General features: G+C 35.3%; 1 protein-coding gene across 1 annotated transcript; it reads left to right on the forward strand.

The window, feature by feature from the left end:
* The first annotated feature begins 11,673 nt into the window (after positions 1-11,673).
* On the forward strand, positions 11,674-20,057 carry LOC121234432 (protein BREVIS RADIX-like). The gene is made up of 6 exons (XM_041130366.1): positions 11,674-11,793; positions 12,839-12,987; positions 16,542-16,939; positions 17,363-17,492; positions 18,465-18,802; positions 19,379-20,057. The coding sequence occupies exons 2-6, from the start codon at positions 12,874-12,876 to the stop codon at positions 19,455-19,457; spliced, it is 1,059 nt and encodes a 352-aa protein (XP_040986300.1). The 5' UTR covers positions 11,674-11,793; positions 12,839-12,873; the 3' UTR covers positions 19,458-20,057.
* The last annotated feature ends 22 nt before the right edge of the window (positions 20,058-20,079 follow it).

The raw sequence follows: 20,079 nt of genomic DNA on the forward strand, positions 1-20,079 counted from the left end.
ATTTGGAAAATCTTTAATCAAATTGGCTTTACAACGAGCATATGTAGCACATGGGGTCTTATGGGCTAGAGCCCAAGAAAAAGACATTGGCCCAAAAGGGAGGAAGAATCGCAGATAGGCCCAGTCACGCTTTCTAGAAAGAGTACCATGAAAACATGAGCATTGGATAAAATAAAAAAATAAAAATAAAAATCTGCTAACAAGAATTGGGGACCCAGTAGAAGGGGTAAAAATGGAAAGCTCAAATAAGAAGAAAAAAAGGAAGAATTCTGAAATAGCATAAAATGGTAGTAATAATTGGGAAAAGAGATTTTATTTGCAGTTCCTACTTAAAAATTGTATGTACAAATACTTTATTAAATGAGAAAAAATATCATTTTAGGAGGGATATTTTTATAATTTTAAAAAATTTTAAAGATAAAATTATATAAACTTGCATTGCAATCTTCAAATGAGGACTGTACGTAGCATTGCTCTTGAGAGAATTCTCAATCACTCTCTGGGCTTGTTCTCTCCCCTCAATCCTGTTTGTAGACACTCAACCATGATTAGGACAAGTTTAAAACTGGTCCTGTAATTGTATGTTTGGGTTTTTATCAATTAGCTTCCTAACCCTTTAGATCCTTACCAAAATGGTATTATATTTCCATTTATATTATTCCATCCCATTTTCTAGTTGACATGTTTGAAATGCGGAAAAGATCTCCACGAGTGAGAAATTGACAAACATAGTCTTGCAACATTTATCATTACTACATGTATGTATAGATATCCCATGCAACAAACCCCCAAAGGGTTGCCTCAAGCGGTGAAGGTCTTAGTTTTGGGACATCACTCCCTTCAAAGTTCAAAGTTCAACACATCATGAGTGTATACAATCGTTTGGGATCAAACCTCCTAGTCAAAAGTTAGAGATTTAACCAATTCCAAGTAGGGAAACTTACGAAGATGCGATGCATAGGATTAAGGTTTACTTTGTAGGAGTGGGTCCGAATGGCCCTACCTTGAAACATTAAATGAAAAAAAATGATACTTCTAATTTTAGGATATGCAAATCTCACACACTCATTGAAAAAAAGTTGGTAAATCTAGGACCCACGTAAAAAGTAAAAGAAGTGTGCAGAACTTGTGCACCCTAAGACCAGGGGTAGAACTACTAAGAGGCTTGGAGGGCCAAAATTTTCAAAATTTGATGAAAATTAAGTTTTAAAATGTGTTTTTATAAAGTAGACTATATAAAAATTAGTATTTGACCCTTCAAAATTATTTTTTTAACTTGGCCTCCCCAAACCAGATTTCTTGGTTTTGCCCCTACGTAAGATTATATATAGCATTACTCTAAATAAAATAATAAATATTATAAAATTTATTTATTATATTTATCTCTCTTCCACTTTAAATCTAAATAAAAACTTTAAAGAGATGTTGACCCTATTAACACAGTACTGAATAATCGTACGAAGCCCATTCAGTCTCGAGCTTAAAAAAAGGGACTGTTGCCTCACGGAGCAAATTAAGTAACGATCATTGAATTGGAAAAACAAATAACTGGGCCATATATGCAATTCGGCTCATTGGGAATTTGGAACCATGGTTGGGGGCTTCGACTCCTCGTACAACATGCATGCATGCAAGAAACCGATCCTCAAACTTTTTGGAGCACCCATTGGTTCCATGTATGGCTCCCATGCATGCATCAACGTCAACTGCCATTAACATCTTGATCTGTTTTTAGGGTTTACGCTCCTCCCCCGAGGAGGAAAGAACGACGTCGTACGTACATCGATCATGTGGGAAAAAAAAGTAAGAAGTCGATTAATGGCGATGGTAACTATTCCTGTGCAGAAGAAACGAGAATTAAGGATACATAAGCGGCAAATGAAGTACTGTACTGGTACAGTAGTTGACAAGTGGCTTGGCTTCATGTGTTTTCAGTTTCTCGACAACTACGGACTTACGTGACAATGACTACTCGTAATTAGGTCTGTGGCTGCAGGCAAGTATGTATGGATATATGCATGCAAGCAGCAAAACTTCCCTACCAAAGGAATCTGAAACTTGTGCCATCCTAATTTCCTTTATCTAGATAAGCTTTATTAACTGATCTTTCAAGACATGTTAACATCATAGCATGTGTTCTGTTGTGAACTTTTAAGACAAATATGTTAGCTCGCTCGCTCTCTCTTTGCACTGAACATTATGATCTGTCATGTTTCACCGCCAACTAGGATAAGAATCTCTTCACTTTTGTGGCAAATGATTTTCCAAAGATTATAAATTCCCCTCAAAGTCAAACCTGGCCACGCCGGCCATTTGATGCCAGACAACACGAACAACATTCCAAGATCATAATTAGACTAGAAAGAGAGATGGAGAAGAAGTTTTCCTGTTGACTTATATATCTACATACCCACAAACATGCAATACTTCAAGATATAAAGGTATAATCATTTTTATCGTAAATAATTAGTCACATGTAAGTATTTTTCTTGTAATACGATTAAAAAGAAACCATGTTTCTTTCAAGATTAGATTATAGGGGAACATGGGACCTCAAGGCTTCTGGCTAGTGGGCTTAAACATTGAAATCATCACACACATCACACGCACACATATATATATATACACGTAACTGATCATTATCAATAATTAGCTAAGCGAAAAAAGTAATTGTTTCAATTTAGTTAATCATGAAAAATGATTTATAATTACTAGAAAATGGATTATTAACGGCTAAATATAACATATTATTGAGACTTCTATTGGGTTCTTCATCTATATATAGTCAGCTTAGCATGCCCTAAATGGAAGTTCTTTTAAAATATATGTATATGTACTTAATATATGGAGCCTTGATCAGGTCATTTCTTTTCTTTTCTTTTTTGGGATACAAAGCTCTTTTAACATTTCTATGAATGTCATGTTTTGTACACCACGGCTAAAACTCCAAGATCTTAGCCGAGATCTTTCTACTTACAATCACAGAGACGAAGGTGGCTCATGGGTGGTCCAAGGAGCCTTCAATGCCAAAGTCAACACTTCTTCTAAGAGAATTAGGGAGTTCAAAGAGAGTGATTCGTAACTGAAACATGGCTTTTATACGAGGTTTTGTAAAACATCTTGTATCTTGTGTCAGGGGTTTGGGTCACATCCACAATTGCCCAAGTTATGGCCTTTAATGCAATGTGGCATTTGAGGTGGCGCCATTAATACGGCGTGACTTCTCGGATGGCGTCTCGATAGTAGGCGATCGGCGTGATCACTTCTTGTCCCCATCGTCAAAGAATGGAAGGTTGTCTGTATTCTCCGTTTACTTACCAGCGTAGATCTTTTAATGCTAGGTTTTACAAGCGACGGCGCGTCCCATTTGTCCCCCCCCCCCCAACTTGTTTCCTGCACGATATATCTCATTTCTGCTAATACAGTTTGCGGACTAAGTTCTTTTGGCAATTTATGGGCTGTATGAGGGGAGAATCCAGGTTGAGATGGACTTTAGTGTCTTACCCAGGCCCAACCCAATGGGCCAAGAGGGGAATATCCCTTCCAATTTCTGTAATCCTTGAAGCCTAGTCAATTATATGCTTAAAGTTGTTTAATCATGGATATGGTATTGAGACAAGGTTTTTAAATCATCCCCACATGATTTTAAACATATCAAGAAGCCATGAGGAAATATTTCATGTTGGGTTATGGAGCATGGTTGTTTTTAGCCGAGAATACATCAAGCTAAGAGTTCGCTCAACTCTCGCTTGACAATGTGGTCGAGCAAAATTTAGGCAGTGAGTTTGCTCGAGGTGCGCTTGAGCGAACATTGGACAGAAAACTCACTCGACAGACCACTCGAGCCAATGTTGGATTGATTGTTTGCTTGTAATGTGCTCGACACCTACTCGAGCAAAGAACAATTTTCAGATTGGGGTTTCCATCATTGTACACTATAAATATGTAATGTTTTATGTTCATAAAGGATCAGATTGAATAAAGAGGTACAAAAACGGTGTAGAGCAATATTTTGAGAGAAAAAAAAGCCCTAGAGAGAGAGTTGAGATTTGTGTTAGTAGAGTAAAGTTCTTATAACTCATTGTATGTTTTTAATCTCCTCTGGAATAAATTTTCCTGCAACTCTTTAAAAATAGGCACGTTACCAAACCACTTTAAATAATGTGTGTTCTGCGTGAGTGATTAATTCTTGTATTTTCACATTTATTTCATAGTCCGTCTTGTTATCATTGTGTGTGAGTGTGATATTTTTCACAACATTTCATTCAAACAGACAATACATTAGACATATCAAGAGCAGTAGTGTATGTATGTTAATCATGGCCATGATCAACATACACTCCTGCTCAATGATATAATCTACTCCGTCCAAAGAAATATTTCATTCAAACATACAATATTTTACTTCCACACACTGCTGAAGAAAATAAAAGCCAATGAGGAAATCTCTCCCTCCTCGTGGGACAAAGGCCGGCTAGCTAGCTAGAGAGATTACTTTCTCAGTGGGGCAGAGTCCATCATCAAGAGGGTACGCTTCCCTGATCTTCTTTTCAGATACTATATATTTCCTTCGTAAATTCTCTCAATTTACCAAGAAACATTTAAAAAGCAGTAGAATATTCATGTTACAGATCAATCCCAGTTTACCTGGAAAAAGAAAAGAGAAAAAAAAAAAGAAAAAAGAAAATCAAATAGACGTTTTGTTCCAACTTTTCTCGGCCATTCAAACTTATTCCTGCTCTGGACTGTACTTGAAATTGCCCCTTTGGTGGGCCACGATAGTTTAGTTTATGGTTTGGAAATCAAGACGAACATAACACACGCGATATTCCTCCTGCAGGGACTGAGATTTTACCTTTGGGGATGACTATGTATAGATCATACACACACACAGACACGTAGATATATAGTAATAACTAGCTGCCAGCCAGCTCCATGCAAACATAAAGAGTAGGGTTGTACGGCCACAGAGTAGTAAAAGCTCGTATATTTATTTGTGTAAGACGTGAGTCCGCCTGCATGGTCTCTTCTTTTAACATGCATATATGTTTTGTTTTTTGTTTTAATGATCTGCAGCAGAAAATCAAAAGACCGATGCGGCAAGCAAGCAGCAAGCTTAGCTAGCATGCATAATAATCAAAGTAATCAATCTATCATTGGAAATAGGGAAAGACTTGGGGATTGAGATAGAGATCTACTTTAGAGAGGATCGGTGATTGGCTTTATAATCACTTTTCAAAGCACATTATTATAATAAACTTGAAAACCGAACATTCCTAACGTTAAAAGTAGTCTAATGTCCATCGTGTCTTTCATTCTTTCCAGTCTTTCAAGCAATTAATAAAATATTAGTCTTTCTTTTTTTATTGTATCTTTCCTTTAAGAAAGAGAGATTCAGGAGTTTTTGAAAATTCATGATTATGCTCGAGAATCTTGTCAAGTACATGCACGGCACGGATTAATCATCAAGAAACGGCTATGATCATCTGTGAAAGCTGATTTGTATCCATCCCAAATATTGAAATGAACCCTACCCAGAAAAAGAAAATCTGTTGATCGATCCATAATCTTACACAGTAATATTATATAATGATGTTTAGATTCCTTTTTTTATGAGGAAATTATAGTCCCTGAATGCATGATCGTCTCACATTCATGGGTGTGTGTGATGCTCTATTTGTATTTAGAGATGAGTTAAAATGATTTTAGATAAGTTGAATAAAATATTAATTTTTAATATTATTATTATTTTTATATTTAAAAAAATTGAATTATTTATTATATTTTATGTAAAAATTTAAAAAAATTGTAATGATAAGATGAGATGAGTTTCCCATCAAAATAGGGGTTAAAGAAAAAGTATTCATATCAGCTACTATTTTCACTATCTCACACCCTATAACCTATGAAAAAATTATAAGTGTGTATTATGAAAGTGAATAGTAATTGATGCATAAAATTCTTCTTTTCCATTTTGTAAAAGAGTTTCTTGTTTTCACGTTATTACTGTTCTTTTTTCACATGATGTACATTGGTCACAAGTAAAGAGAAGTAAAAAAAATAGCAAAGTTCTATTTAAATCTTTTTTTTTTTTTTGAAAGAATTGCTTCGTAACCCAACTAATGGAGAGAGAGAGAGAGAGAGAGAGAGAGAGAATTGCTTTGGACCTTGACTATGCTTTTCTTGCTTAAGAAGATCTTGTAGGAACCTCTTTACCTAAAGCTTGGCACCCGCCATATGTTGACCCGTGGCACAACCCTTTCTTCACAGAGAGAGAGAGAGAGAGATGGATGGGGGAAAGAGACTGGTATTAGTGTCAAAAGAATACTGTACTGGTGGCAGTCTTAGAGAGAGAAAGAGGTTTGTATATATCATGATCAGTTGGGTTTTGCTGTCCCTCTAGTCCAACCATTCTTTGCTTAAAGAGAGGTTAGCCCCAGGAATAAAGCTAAGGACAAGGGGGCAGTGTGATGGGTTAAAGTTCAAAACAAAATAAAAATTTAAAGCTATGATCTCTCACTTACCCACAATGCCAAAGCTAGCACCACATTTGCACCCCCACCCCTGCCCCCTCGTCCCTCCATCCACCCAACCTAGCCAATGCTGACAACCGACCACACCCAGAATACAACTCTCTGTACACAAAACAACTCTGCCCAAGACAGACCAAGACACACACATACAACAACAGCAGAGCAGCAGCACATATATATTGCCCCCAACCCAAGCGTATAGTCACCGGTTCTCGCCGGTGTCCAGGGGCTGAGACTAGTAACTACTATCTAGTTTCCGTACGAAGTTTCTCTGACCATACCCACCTCAGGAGAGAGCTTACTCAGCTTAGGATGCAACCTCTGACCCACTGCTTAGTCAGGAGAAAAGAGTACGGGAGGACAAAAACAACTCAGAACCATGGGAACCAAATAGCTTTATTTCCCCCTCTCTCTCTCTCTTCTTGTCATGACTCCGACAAGATTGAAGATCTTCCTACATTCCAATTTGGATTTTTAGCAGTTTTGATTCCTTTCACCAGCGGCGGATCTAACTACTCTTTTGCAATTAGATTGGACCATACAGTTGACGGATTGTACCTCGCCCAGAAAGAAAAACAATAACATCAGTACTGAGTCACAGCCGGTTTGGTTATCTAGTCCAGTAGATACACATGACTATGAGAGTGTCTGATTTAAAGTAGCTGACCTATGTACCTCAACCCTGCAATGTGATTGGACAATATGCTTTTTCTTTATTTTTTCTAACCCAAATCAACTTAGTATATGTTACTGACCTGGATGTACAAAGAAAAGGTTCCTACCGAAAAAGAAGTATGGGAGGTATACAGAAAAGAGTGGGACAGTTCAAAAGACCTTATATTTGGATAGCTAGTCCAGAGGGCCAGGCAGAGTGGCACATCAAAATCTGCCACTAAACTATGGTATATATAAATCTGGATTTTTAGAAATAAATTTGAATATATCGTTTGTTTTTTCCAAAATAAGTGTTTTTGGTAGTGCATATGTTAGAGCGGGTTATGCAAAATACATATTTTCTTTCTAAAAGTCCAAATGAGAAATGCTACTATGTTGCTTGAAGTATACCGCTAAGAGTTGCCCCATTGACATGTTACCAACATGTGGTGCCACATGGCTTAATGAAAGAATAAAAATACAAACATAAAAATAGTAGAAGGAATTTAAGATTTTAGTATTCATTTTTTTGTGTTTTTGAACTCTATTTTGTTTTAAATATGTTTTTTATTTTTTTAAGAAAGTCACGTGGCACCAAGTGATAGTACCACATCAATAGGGCAACTCCAGCCTCCAGCATATACTTTAAGTGGTGGAATACTATTGAGAGTGCTCTGAGAATTGTTGTAAGAATTTAGGGTTATAAATGAACCAATCTGTTCGATAGCCCACTCAGTTAGTAAATGACACATACTTTATAAAACTTGACTCAACTCGGCTAAAACTCGTTAAGGCACGCTCATTTATGCCCGAATCAACTCGATTAAAACTCATTCATATATTAATAAATATATATATACATCTATGTATATATATATATGTGTGTGTATGTATTAGCTAGTAATATAAACATAACACTTTTATAATTAAATATATAATATGTAACCTAATTACTTATGCCTATATATTGAATATACTTCATAACTATATTTTATAATTTGTACAATAATTAGTTGATAAAATTTAATAATTTCATATATTAATATGTGAGAATCATATATAAAATAAATATATGCTATCATATTATGTATATGTATTAATAATTTATATAGACATATAATATATTGTTATTATGGATAAATATCAACTAATTAGATATTAATTATTTAAAAAATTTTAAAATCTTATAATTCAATAGAGGTTCTACTTGTTAATTGTACAATTTCAATATTAGATTTTTTATTTATCTAATTTATTAATTATTAATCTTATTTAAAAAATAAAAAAATAAACAACTTGAGCCGAACTCGGATTAGAGCTTGAATTTTTTAAGTCGAGCCGAACTTAGCAAGCTTTAAGACCGGCTTAGTTTGACTCAATTACAACCCTATGTAAGATGCTTTTATATTATAATGAGGAGTAGTGTTTGGTTATTTTATTAAAAAATGTCTTTGGTGGGAAAAAATGAAAATAAATAATTAAACTTTAAACAAAAAAAAGGGGATTGTTGATGCTAGGTGGTCGGACCGTCAGAGACTTCCCCTTCACAATCGGCATGGCGGTACTACACAAAAAGGGAGAGGTTTGGAATTTTTCCAGTTCCATTTTAGCTCACATGGTGCCATTCAAGATGAGATGAGTCTGAATAACAATTTAGAGGAGGTATGGATACTGAGTTGAGATGAAATGAAATGAAAGTTAAACAAAGAAATCTATGTGAAAAAAGGAATGGAAAATTGTAATTTTTAGCTTTAGGACGAATGGAATTTCTAGTCGGCAGTCAAGACAATGAGAACCTTTATGAAAAAGCAATGCCAAAAAGTTGACAAAATCATCGAGTTTGGAATTACCCGTAAATATTCACATTCATTTATGTTTTTATATAATTATAAACTTCTATGTTAGCTTGAGTTACATGCACACGCGAGACCTAATTTATTATTAATTTTTTCTTAATAGAGTTTAATTATTTATTTACCTTTACTAATTAGCAAGCATGGCTACTACATTAATATTGCATGCATGATTTCCACCCAATCATTCCTTAAGGATCATAGAAGTGAATAAAGTAACAAAGAATAAAGCAATAAAGAGATGATGAAAGAAAAGAATTAATTTGTTTGTCTCAACACTTCCACTTTGAAATTTAGTTTTGATTGTGATGAGATGAGAGATGAAAATTGAAAAAAATATTATTAAATTTAAATTATTATTATTTTGAAATTTGAAAAAGTTGAGTTATTTATTATATTTTGTGTGAAAATTTAAAAAAATTGTAATGATGAGATGAGATGAAACACTTTTTGAATCCAAACAAAAATTAAATAGACATAGCTATGACCTCTATTCCAATCGATTGTAGAAAGAGAACCTTAATTACTTCACAATAAATAAATAAATTTAAAAAATAAAAATAAATTTTTTTTTTTACGTTTTCTAAGGTTTTGATATTTTGATAATAACATTTCATTGTCAATGACAATAACTCTAGTACTAGGGAATGACTATCAAAAAGAGTGATTTGGTTTCAATGTATATATAAAGTGGTCTCTGAAGTAGGCTCGAAAAAGTGCCATATGGCCTAAAAAGAGATCTTTCATCGTGTTTCACGCAAGGGAGGGAAAGTAAGAAGGATAACGCTTGTTTAGATACATAAATGATTTTATTTTATTTTATTATTATAATTTTTTTAAAATTTTTATATAAAATATAATAAATAATTCAATTTTTTTAAATCTTAAAATAATAATAATATTAAAAATAATATTTTAATAATATTTTATTCAACTTTTAACTTTTATTTAAAATCATCTTATCTCATCTCACTATCTAAACATGACCTAAATGTTATTGTTTAGGATTAAATTAATGTTAAAATAGTTCTTTTAATTTGTCTTTTTAAGAATTTAATCCTTAAACTCTAATTTAAGTTTTTTACTCATTGTAGTTTTAATACTCTGGTCACATTACTTGCTAAACTATCACCACATCAGCGTCAGTAACTGAGTGTCGTGTAACATTTAAAAAAGAAAAAACCTAAACAAAAAAAGAAAGACTAAGGCATCGTTTGAAAATACAAATAATCTCATCTCGAATTTTTTTAATAATTTCTTTATCAAACATAATTCAAATATAAAATATTTTTTAATTTTAAATTTTTAACTAATCATTATCTAATTATTATAATTTGGATTTAGAGATGAATTAAGATGTGTTGAGATTGTTTGTGAATAGTAGAATAAAAATTAAATTACTTATTATATTTTGTGTAGAAATTTGGTAAAGTTGTTTGAGATTTAAAAAAATTGAATTGTTTAATATATTTTGTGTAAGAATTTGAGAAAATTGTAATGATGAGATGAGATAAGTTGAGATAAGTTTTGAATACAAATAAAACTTAAATATAAATAAGTTGAGATATGCGTTTGAATATGAAAATAAGTTGATATGAATTTAATTTTTTATAAGTTAAAAAGTAATAAATCCTAAATAAATTAAGATAAATTGAAATGATTTCAACGTCCAAAACATACATTAATATTTTTAACAAAAAAAAAAGAAAAAAAAAATATTATAGTTTTTCTCGCTTTAAACAACTCCCTTTGCCTCAAAATACACGAGTCCAATAACGGGATGTTTTCTATTTTGAACAAATCCGAGTCGTCCATCTTCATCTCATTCACATCGAAGCCAATGAAAACACGCCACGTATAATCCCACCTAATACACGCCATTCGATCCTCTTCCATTGGACATGTGGACCATAACTGTCGTCCGAGCTTGAGACCAACTGTTCAACTTATCGTCCCTCTTAACGGCCTCGCATTGATGGACATTGTTTGCCCGTTAAGTTAACGGCTAAATCAGACGTCGTCAAGTCGCCTCTGTATAAATAGGCGAGCCCCCATGTTCTTCTCCCTCTCTCGTCTGTCGTACCGAAACGTAATGTCCGAGAGCTACTAGCTCCCCTGTCCGTGACTTTCCCTTCTTAAGCATTTGGGATTTCAACCCGACTTGTCGCCGGCGTTTGGTCGCGGCGAAGATTTAGCAGATCGAAGTGCGGATTCTTTTTTCTTTGATTCGTTTTTTTTTGGTTTTTGAGTTGAGATTCTTCAGCGAAATTTTGGGGATTCTGATAGCAGCAAAAGGAAGGAGACATTGAGAGTTTTTAGTAACTCTTTTTTTTTTTTTTGTTTCTCTTATGTGCTGTTTGGAGCCAGAGAGAATCAAAACAAGCCTAAAAAAGTGATAATTCTATCGGTTCGTATCGCGAAGAGCATCACAAGGTTAGACAGCTCAGATTTTCCTTTTTCTATATTCTTTTTGTCGAACTTTTCTCAGCAACCAAGCAGAATGTTACTTGTTGGAGATTTCTGATTTGCTTGTTCTTTATACCACTAGCATCGTTCATTCATTCAATCATGGTTTGCATTTCCATGTTGTAAGTTTGAACTCTGTTTTGCAGGAATAGAGAGAGAGAGAGAGAGAGAGAGAGAGAGAGAGAGAGATTGATTTGGAAGGGTTTATTGGTTATTGAGACTTGGAGGTGGAGGGCGCTGAAGGGAAAGAGAGAAAAGAGGAGAAACAGTAGTTTGGTTGGCTTTGGGTAAGTGAAGTCGTTTTCGTATGTTAATGGTGCAATTTAATACCCGATGGACAAATTGTCTACTGCTAACGTGATCCTTACTTACTCATGTCTCTTTGTCCTCTCATCCTCAGCTTTCATTCCTCGACCACCCCAGAAAGAGAAAAAAAAAAGAACATAAACACAAACAGAGACTAAGAGTGATGCGAGAACCTCTGTTTTCCGAATACATTTGTTTCTGTCTAAGTTACTTTGTTTTGGGAGGGGGGGGGGGGTGATTCTTGAAGAACGAGGAGGAGGAGGGATGTGATTTACCCGAAAGAAAAAGAAAGAAATCAAATATTGCTTTCTTTTTTAGGGAAAAAAATCTGGGTTTTGTCAGAAACTACGGCTTGCAAAATCTTTGATTCTTTTCATTCGGGGGCTGTTGTGCATTAAAGCATGCAACATAAACCAGAGTCGGTCGCTATAATGAGATCACTTTCAAAATGGCTTAAGCCCACAATTGTTTATTTCTTGTTCAATTATTGACTCGTAACTCGCTTTCTTGGTCTTCTCTGATCCCGAGCATCTCTTTTCTTTTCCTTCGCTTTACTCTTCCTCTCCGGGACCAACCTGTTTTCTTGAAAATCCAAAGGAGAAACGAGGAGAAAGAAGAAAAAGAACACTTCTGTTCTGTAGAGAAGACATCGCCACTTTCTATCGGTTTGCGTCGTTTTAAGTTTGAAGTTTGGGTGATAGTCAGTACAGTGTTTTTAGCTCGACAATTGGTTTGGCTTCCTACAGCAATGAGCAAGAGGTCGTGGGTGAATGGTGAAATTCAACCCCGGAAAAATTGTACCCAACATGGGCAACACAGTGATTTAAAATAAAGATAACTTTATTTAATTTCCCATGAAAGAGAAACGGTCCAAATTTGACCAGAAATTATAATAAAGTCATGATTTGTTCACTCTGCTCCTGTTAAGCCATATTCATCACTCTCGCGTTTGACTACCACTATTTCATCTATATACTCTCTGTTTTGTTTTTAATGCAGTACTTTGAATGTTCTCTGTTTGCGCAGGGGTGAGGAGGTAAAGAGGAGGGAGAGGGGAGAAAATGTTTACATGCATAGCGTGCACGAAGCCGGAAGATGGCGAGGAAGAAAGCGGAGGAGCGCGCGGCAGTGGCACGCCAAGTACGAAAGAAGCCGTCAAAAGCCTGACTGCGCAGGTTCCTAATCCCACACCCTCACTCACTCATTCACTGATCACTCTCTTTTCTCTCGTGGATTTACGTTTCTTTCTACCTCTGTGTCGCTGTTTTGCTTCGTCCTCAATCTATCTTTGCTTTTTCAGTGTCTTTTTCCATATTTGTGAAAACAAACAAAATCATGCATCGTGGGGACCATTGTTTGGCATCTTTCACGCCTACACACTTACGGGGGGGAGAGAGAGAGAGAGAGAGAGTTGTACAAACGTACTGTTGTTGTTTGCTCTGAACAATATTATATTTTAGCTGCTACCCTTGCGTGTGAATGCACTGTAGAATCTGCTTTGTCCAGCATTTATTCGATTTCTGTCACGTGCGACAGTCCCTTTTTTTTTTTTTTTTTTTTTTTTCCTTTGGGTTTTGCTTCGGATGTTATCATATTCATTCAATCTTATAAATTCGATCCCTTTTCTTTTTGGTTTTCCAATGAATGAGTTCCATGGAATTGGTAGTCGTCTCTTATTCATGAACCGCACCATTTTTGGTCTAGGGGAGATTAGAATGGCCACGTTTGTACGTGACCCACCTTATATTCTTATGGAAAAAGAAAAGACAGTATATGAACAGAATCCCCTTATTCAGGGGTCACTTAGGTGAGGATGGATACCCACATGTGTGTCCTTTTGGTAACTTCTGTGGTAATCTCATATTAGTGGATTCTCAATTCATTCCTTCCCCCCCCCCACCCCCCCTTTCTTTTCTTCATATTTTCCCCGTTAGGAGACATGGGTGTGTTCCTTATTGTTTGATTTCATTTTATGTTGTCCTCACTCCAGTTTTAGAAACTATAAATATTTGTAGTTTTGTCTGTAACAAGTTTTGCCCTCGAAAAGCTTTGTGCAGTGGATAAAATGGCATTGTTTAGCTCAAGTATGTGAGCCAATAGGTAGAAGGACAGACTGAGTTGGGGGCTAGCTGTTTTTGTCTGGGAGCACTTTCTATTAATTAATACGAGGGTTTTGTTTTGTTTTGTTTTGTTTTTTCCTTTGCTTGTTTGACCTCGATTTCAACCTCCATGTAACCATAGTTGTGCCGGCTGGAATATATACCATTCGGTTCAAAAACATTCGACTTTTACTCATAAATATGAGACTGGCCTTTGGTTTTCGTTTTGGTGGAGACTTCCTTCATTCCTTCCTGGTTGTGGGTAATTGCGCAGAGAGAGAGAGAGACTATTACACGATTACAGATGGACCAGTCTAGGGGAAGGGGGGATCTGAGAAAAGACAAGTCACACATCAAGAAAAGACTGCCCCAAATATAAGTATCCTTTTTGTGTGACCCACCATTAAATTCTTTGTCGTTTCCACTGCATTTTAGAACTATAACTAGCCAATGACAGAGAAAAAAGGGTACCATCTTAAAGAGAAATGTGAGTGACAACCCGACCAAGGGATCAGAGCCTATCAGAAAAAAAGTGCATATTCATTTCAGATTGCGTTTAGATTATCATCAGCTTTGACCATGGCTCTCTTCCCGCACTGGCCACGTTTGCTGACCAGCCAAGTCCCGTATAGACAGACAACTGAGACAAGTGCCTCTGTATTATTTTCAGTTTCTTTATATTGTGGCGTTTACTTCTAGGAGGTTTACAAAAGATACTAGAGAATGTTATCGTTGATTTAAATTTATGATTTGTAGTGTCTTGATGTAATTTAAATTTTAAATTTCATAATTTTTAATATATCAATAATATCATATGTAGAAGTAAATTTTTCTTAAATATATTTAGTATTTTTCTTTAATTATTTATATTATATTCTTAGCACTCCCCTCTAATAAATGGGTTAACACGTAAAATATTTAATTAAATATGGTAGAGTGTAGAGTTAGAGTTTAAATTTAGAATCTCTATTCTGATATCATGTGAAATTACTACTTAACCCAATAACTTAAACTCATAGAAATAGGTAAATTATTTGTATTATATTTTTAACATTTGGCCTTAAGCTTTTAGATTAGTGATTGAGTTTTTACCTATTGGTATCAGCTTATAAGACTATATCATTATTTATTTTGAGATTTTATAAAATAGTTAAAAATCATGTATCTAAACTTGACTAAATTAACATTTGGTCTTATGACTTTTACATTAATAATAAAATTTTTTACCGATTGGTATCAGCTCATAAGACTTTATCATTATTTATTTTGTGATTTTATAAACAGTTAAAAAATTAAATATATTTTCAGATTAATAGAATGGTTATTGATATGGTTATTTTTACAAGCATATATATATATTTATTTAATGTGTTAATAAACTAATTTTTAATTAATTTTAAAAAACACAATATGCTGACAGCTAGACTACTACAAGTGGATAAAGTTACTGCGATATTCAGCATTAAGAAAATAGAAGTGCAACAGGCACAGAGATTCTATAAAAGTAAACACATAAACTGACATGTTAGAAGACAAAAATTACTGTATATAGAATAAAAGCTGCATGCATGCTTCAATTCACTCATGCTGACTGTAAAATCTTTTTCTGGCACTATTTTGTAGGCTGAATTTTGCTTTTTCATTGAATAGAGCACGTCTAGCTTAGCACCGAGAGTAGAAGCTATGGCTTTTGTTTCTTATGTTTGCATGCATACCATTATATTCTTAATTTTCTCTTTCTATCGAAGTTTGGCCCCATGAAAAACCATAAGGAAATAAAGAAATAGCATTGAGGTTAAACAATTAAAAGGAGCCGGTGTTGTTGGCCCGACTGGCATATATCATCATTATTATGAGGGAAAGGGACCGGGGTTCCATCCCGTTTAATGGGGTACATGTGAAGGGAGAAGATGATTACTGCCAAGTCAAGTTACTTTAATGCATGGACAACTGGCTTCACATTTTTGGGTCCTTTTTCCTGAACCATGTACATCTCAACAGCTTTAGAAGTAACACTTTGCAGTACTCTCAGTTCTAGGCTGGATCCCTTGTAGATTGGTAAACATTTTACGTGTACAAGGGTTCGTTTCTATACCAGATATCTAGAATCTGATAGTGGATAAAGGGCCATTTCTTTTGTTTTTTTTTTTTTCTGGGTGTGTGGATAAAGGATCGTTTCAATAGCATTAATTCATCTTGCAAGGTTCAAAATCTTTCAAGCCGTTGTTATCTATTGATTGAACTTTGCCACTTGCATGCACCTCTATTTTAGCACTACTCTAAATATTCAAGTTAAAGGAATTATGTGATTCTATTTATTTCTTCTTGTCAATGATAAATGTTATTCTTTAGCATTGATTTTGTCAATCTCTAATCATATCAGCCGATATGATTCATTTTGAGTTATTTTTCTGGTTGATCTAGAAACCATTTATAATGCGGCACATAAATGGGTGTTGATTAAGGATGGTAAATTCAATACAAGTCTAGCATTGTTATTTTCAAAACGTTGGCTTATATTTTCTAATCCTGGATTTCCTAGTTTTTTTTCAAATAAAAACTGTCCACGTTGGAAGGCCAAGCCCATAAATTGAGATTTCATTCTAACCATGGATTTCATTAATGTGCAGATCAAGGATATGGCATTGAAATTTTCTGGTGCTTACCGGCAATGCAAGCCCTGCACAGGCTCCAGCAGCTACAAGAAAGGCCAGCGGCATTACCCAGACTTTGATACTATTTCAGAAGGGGTTCCATACCCCTACCTTGGAGGTGCAAGTGCAAGTTCAACACCCGCATGGGACTTCACAAGTCACCACCATAATACAAGATCTGATTCAAGATTTACTGGGGCATTGAGAGGTGACCAGACTCCTGGAGGAGCATCTGTATCTGCGCAGTCTTGTGATGTGGTGCTAGAGGATGAGGATGAGCCCAAGGAGTGGATGGCACAGGTGGAACCAGGTGTTCACATTACTTTCGTGTCCCTTCCTAATGGCGGAAATGATCTTAAGCGAATACGCTTCAGGTATGATGAAGGTTACTTCCAGCATCAGCAATTTAATCCTAGTATTTTCCCCCTTGATTTGAGTTGAAAATTGTTCTTGCTTTGAGATGTCTAAAGATGTCTTGGAAATCAACCTCTAAAGAACATTAACATACTTATTTTTCAGCCTTAACATGCCCTACAACTGCACTGCCAGCAAAGGTCCAAAGTCTTGTAGCTTTCTTAGGTTGGATTTAGATGTCGCATTGATTAGTCATGTCTCCATGCTGTATGATGCATGAGATAGTTTGCCTGACCACTGGGGCCACTTTGAAGCCATTATTAGCATAACAGGAAGTGGACCTTTAGGACCCTAAGTTTCTTCAAATAACTTCAGATTTTGGTCACTGGAACTTAATTACTTTGCACGGCCAGAAATTGATTCCTTGGCATTTAATTTTGAAGCCGAGAGATGTTCAATAAATGGCAAGCTCAACGATGGTGGGGAGAGAATTATGACCGGATCATGGAGCTCTACAACGTCCAGAGATTCAACAGACAAGCTCTTCACACTCCCCCAAGGTCTGAGGATGAGGTAAAAACTTCTTATGTCTTCACTTTCCTTGTCTTTTTTACTTGATTAGCATTTTGGAATTAACCAGTGGGCTACTAACTTTTAAATGCTCTGGACTTGTCTAGTCATGTCGGTTCCATCCTCCCGAGTGAAAAACATTTATTTTCCTCTACTCATGATAAAACCTTAAATATGCAAACATTGTTGGATAATTATAGGTTTACTATTTCGTACCACCAATTTACTACTCTTTTATTTATTTTTTTAATTTTTTTTAATTTTTTAATTTTTTTACTTAATGGTTAAAGAAGTGATTATTAGTGAAGTTGCATATTTTTTAAATTTTTTCTTAATAATTAAGGATGTTAAAAAATACTTAGAAGAAAATATTAAAAAAAAAATCTCAAATACACTATAGAGTAGGAAAATGGTGGTAAGAGGGTAGTAAGTCTATCATTATCTAATATTGTTTCTCCTTAATTTACCCGACGATCCTCTAGCTTGGACAAATACAACAATTCGTGGATATATGATAAGAATGTCGTGGTTCAGGCACATAACCTTCTAGTAGCCCATTTGATTCAATGAGATCCCTTGCAAACCTAAAATTTGATTAAAATGAAATCCTCGACTGCTGCTAGAGGTTTTTGTTTGTGTTCATTCTCATTTACTACACATGGAAAGATATATGCAAAGTCGGAACCTTTCAAAGTGTTTGTGTTGGAGATGCAGTTTTAAACTCGTAAAGATCATTTTATGTCTCCTTTTCCTTTTTGCTGTTTCTAATGACAATCAAAATTAAGCCTTGGATTTGCTTGAATGATAATAAGCTGAAAAATTGGCACAATGTCTTGAAACATATGTATCTCTATCCGTGTGCAAGATAAATAATGAGTTCACATTCTCCAATTTATTAAAATGTTTGTTTCTCCAGTTATACTCATGATAGCTGATTTGTACTCATTGCTGACGGATGCTTTTAATCTTAAGCAGCAGAGGGATTCTTCATTCACAAGGCTAGGATCAGCCAGGGAAAGCCCTATGGCTTCATCGTTGAACAGGGAGTGGACACCAAGGAGCCACTATAGACCCTCTGGCAAAGGTTATTACCCCTCTGACCCTATGGATCAAGGTGGTGGCCACCATTACAATGTAGGGTCATCCATGGAAGCATCACGGACGACAACCTCATCTAGGGACGAGGCTTCAGTTTCGATAAGCAATGCCAGTGACTTAGAGACAGAATGGGTAGAGGAAGATGACCCTGGGGTGTACATTACCATCAGACAGTTAGCTGATGGCACTAGGGAGCTGCGGCGTGTCAGGTTCAGGTAAACAAGTTAATTTTGCATCTACATCGTATTCCTTGTTGGTGTTGCACCATTTGGTGGCAAACAAACCGGAGGAAGGAAAGGGTTATGAACTTTAGGGACTCGGGGAGCTTTAACTGTTAAGCTCCAAATCTTCTAACTTCTTTTTCTTATATTCCTAAGTTGCCTAAAACAGCATTTTTAACAATTTTCAGAAACCACTTGAAATGGTATTTGAATGAGTAGATTTTTCATGATTTCAAAACAATATTCTTAGGATTTAAAAAACGGATTTGACTTTGTTTTTTGGCCTTGGAACCCATTTCAAATGTCGCTTGATGTGAGCTTTTTAAGTCAAGATTTTCTTGGAAAAAGATGGGATAATTTGATTTCATTTTCTTGATATTTTGTACTTAAGCCTCTAAAGGCCTGGGGGTATGATTCAAGTTTGCTCGTTTCATTCATTACTCACCAACTTTGGAAATAGTTACATTGACATTGTAGATTCAGAGCAGGAAGCTTTTGGCATTCTGTAGAGTCCCCTTTTTTCTTCAAGGGTGACGCAGCTTTTGACAAGTTTCATTTGTATTTGCACAGCCGAGAAAGGTTCGGGGAGGATCACGCAAAGCTGTGGTGGGAAGAGAACAAAGAGAGAATACAAGCTCAGTACCTTTAAAGAATTGATTTAAACGACATACATTAATTACCACAGATAAGATACAAGAAGTTAGGGTGCATTTGGATGTCTCAAACAGGTGGAATCATCAAACTTTATTTCTTAGAATATATCAGAATGAATCTACATGTTCTAATGGAGCCTTTATAACGAATTGGAGTTAGCCACCACAAGTGATGGTGTTATAAACTGAATTACCATTACTTCATCACACAAAAGGTTTGTGCACCATCATTTGCTTGTGGTGATGGCTCTGTCTTGAGTAAAGGCTCGTTTCAGTGAGATGTCCAGATGGGTCCTTTTTTGCCCTTGTCTTTGTTTTTATGATTATTATCACTATTTATTTAGTGAAATTTTTTGGGCCTCTTTTTCCCTGTTTAAGACTTTGTTTTCAAGTCTTTGGGCATCATGGGATTATCTGGCTCCCCACTTACATACTAGAGTTTGCTATTTGTTACTAATGTTCTACAAACGGAATTGAAATCATTCCCTGTCATACATGGAGCTGGTTTTTTCTGCTGATTCTATTCTTTTGGAAGATGCTTCTTATTCAACTAGCTTGGATTTGGGGATGGATTGTTGGGGCTTGTACAAATCATTTCTCTTATTGCTATAATCTGAT

The sequence above is a fragment of the Juglans microcarpa x Juglans regia genome, chromosome 6D (genome assembly GCF_004785595.1).
Source record: "Juglans microcarpa x Juglans regia isolate MS1-56 chromosome 6D, Jm3101_v1.0, whole genome shotgun sequence".
NCBI classification, from domain to species: Eukaryota; Viridiplantae; Streptophyta; class Magnoliopsida; order Fagales; family Juglandaceae; genus Juglans; species Juglans microcarpa x Juglans regia.

What these genes read in the sequence shown, in the direction of transcription:
- LOC121234432 (XM_041130366.1), top strand. Translation starts at nt 12,874, where the DNA reads ATGTTTACATGCATAGCGTGCACGAAGCCGGAAGATGGCGAGGAAGAA. An exon ending in CCCCAAGGTCTGAGGATGAG is followed by an intron (nt 17,493 to 18,464) that starts GTAAAAACTTCT and finishes AATCTTAAGCAG; the next exon opens with CAGAGGGATTCTTCATTCAC. An exon ending in CTGCGGCGTGTCAGGTTCAG is followed by an intron (nt 18,803 to 19,378) that starts GTAAACAAGTTA and finishes GTATTTGCACAG; the next exon opens with CCGAGAAAGGTTCGGGGAGG.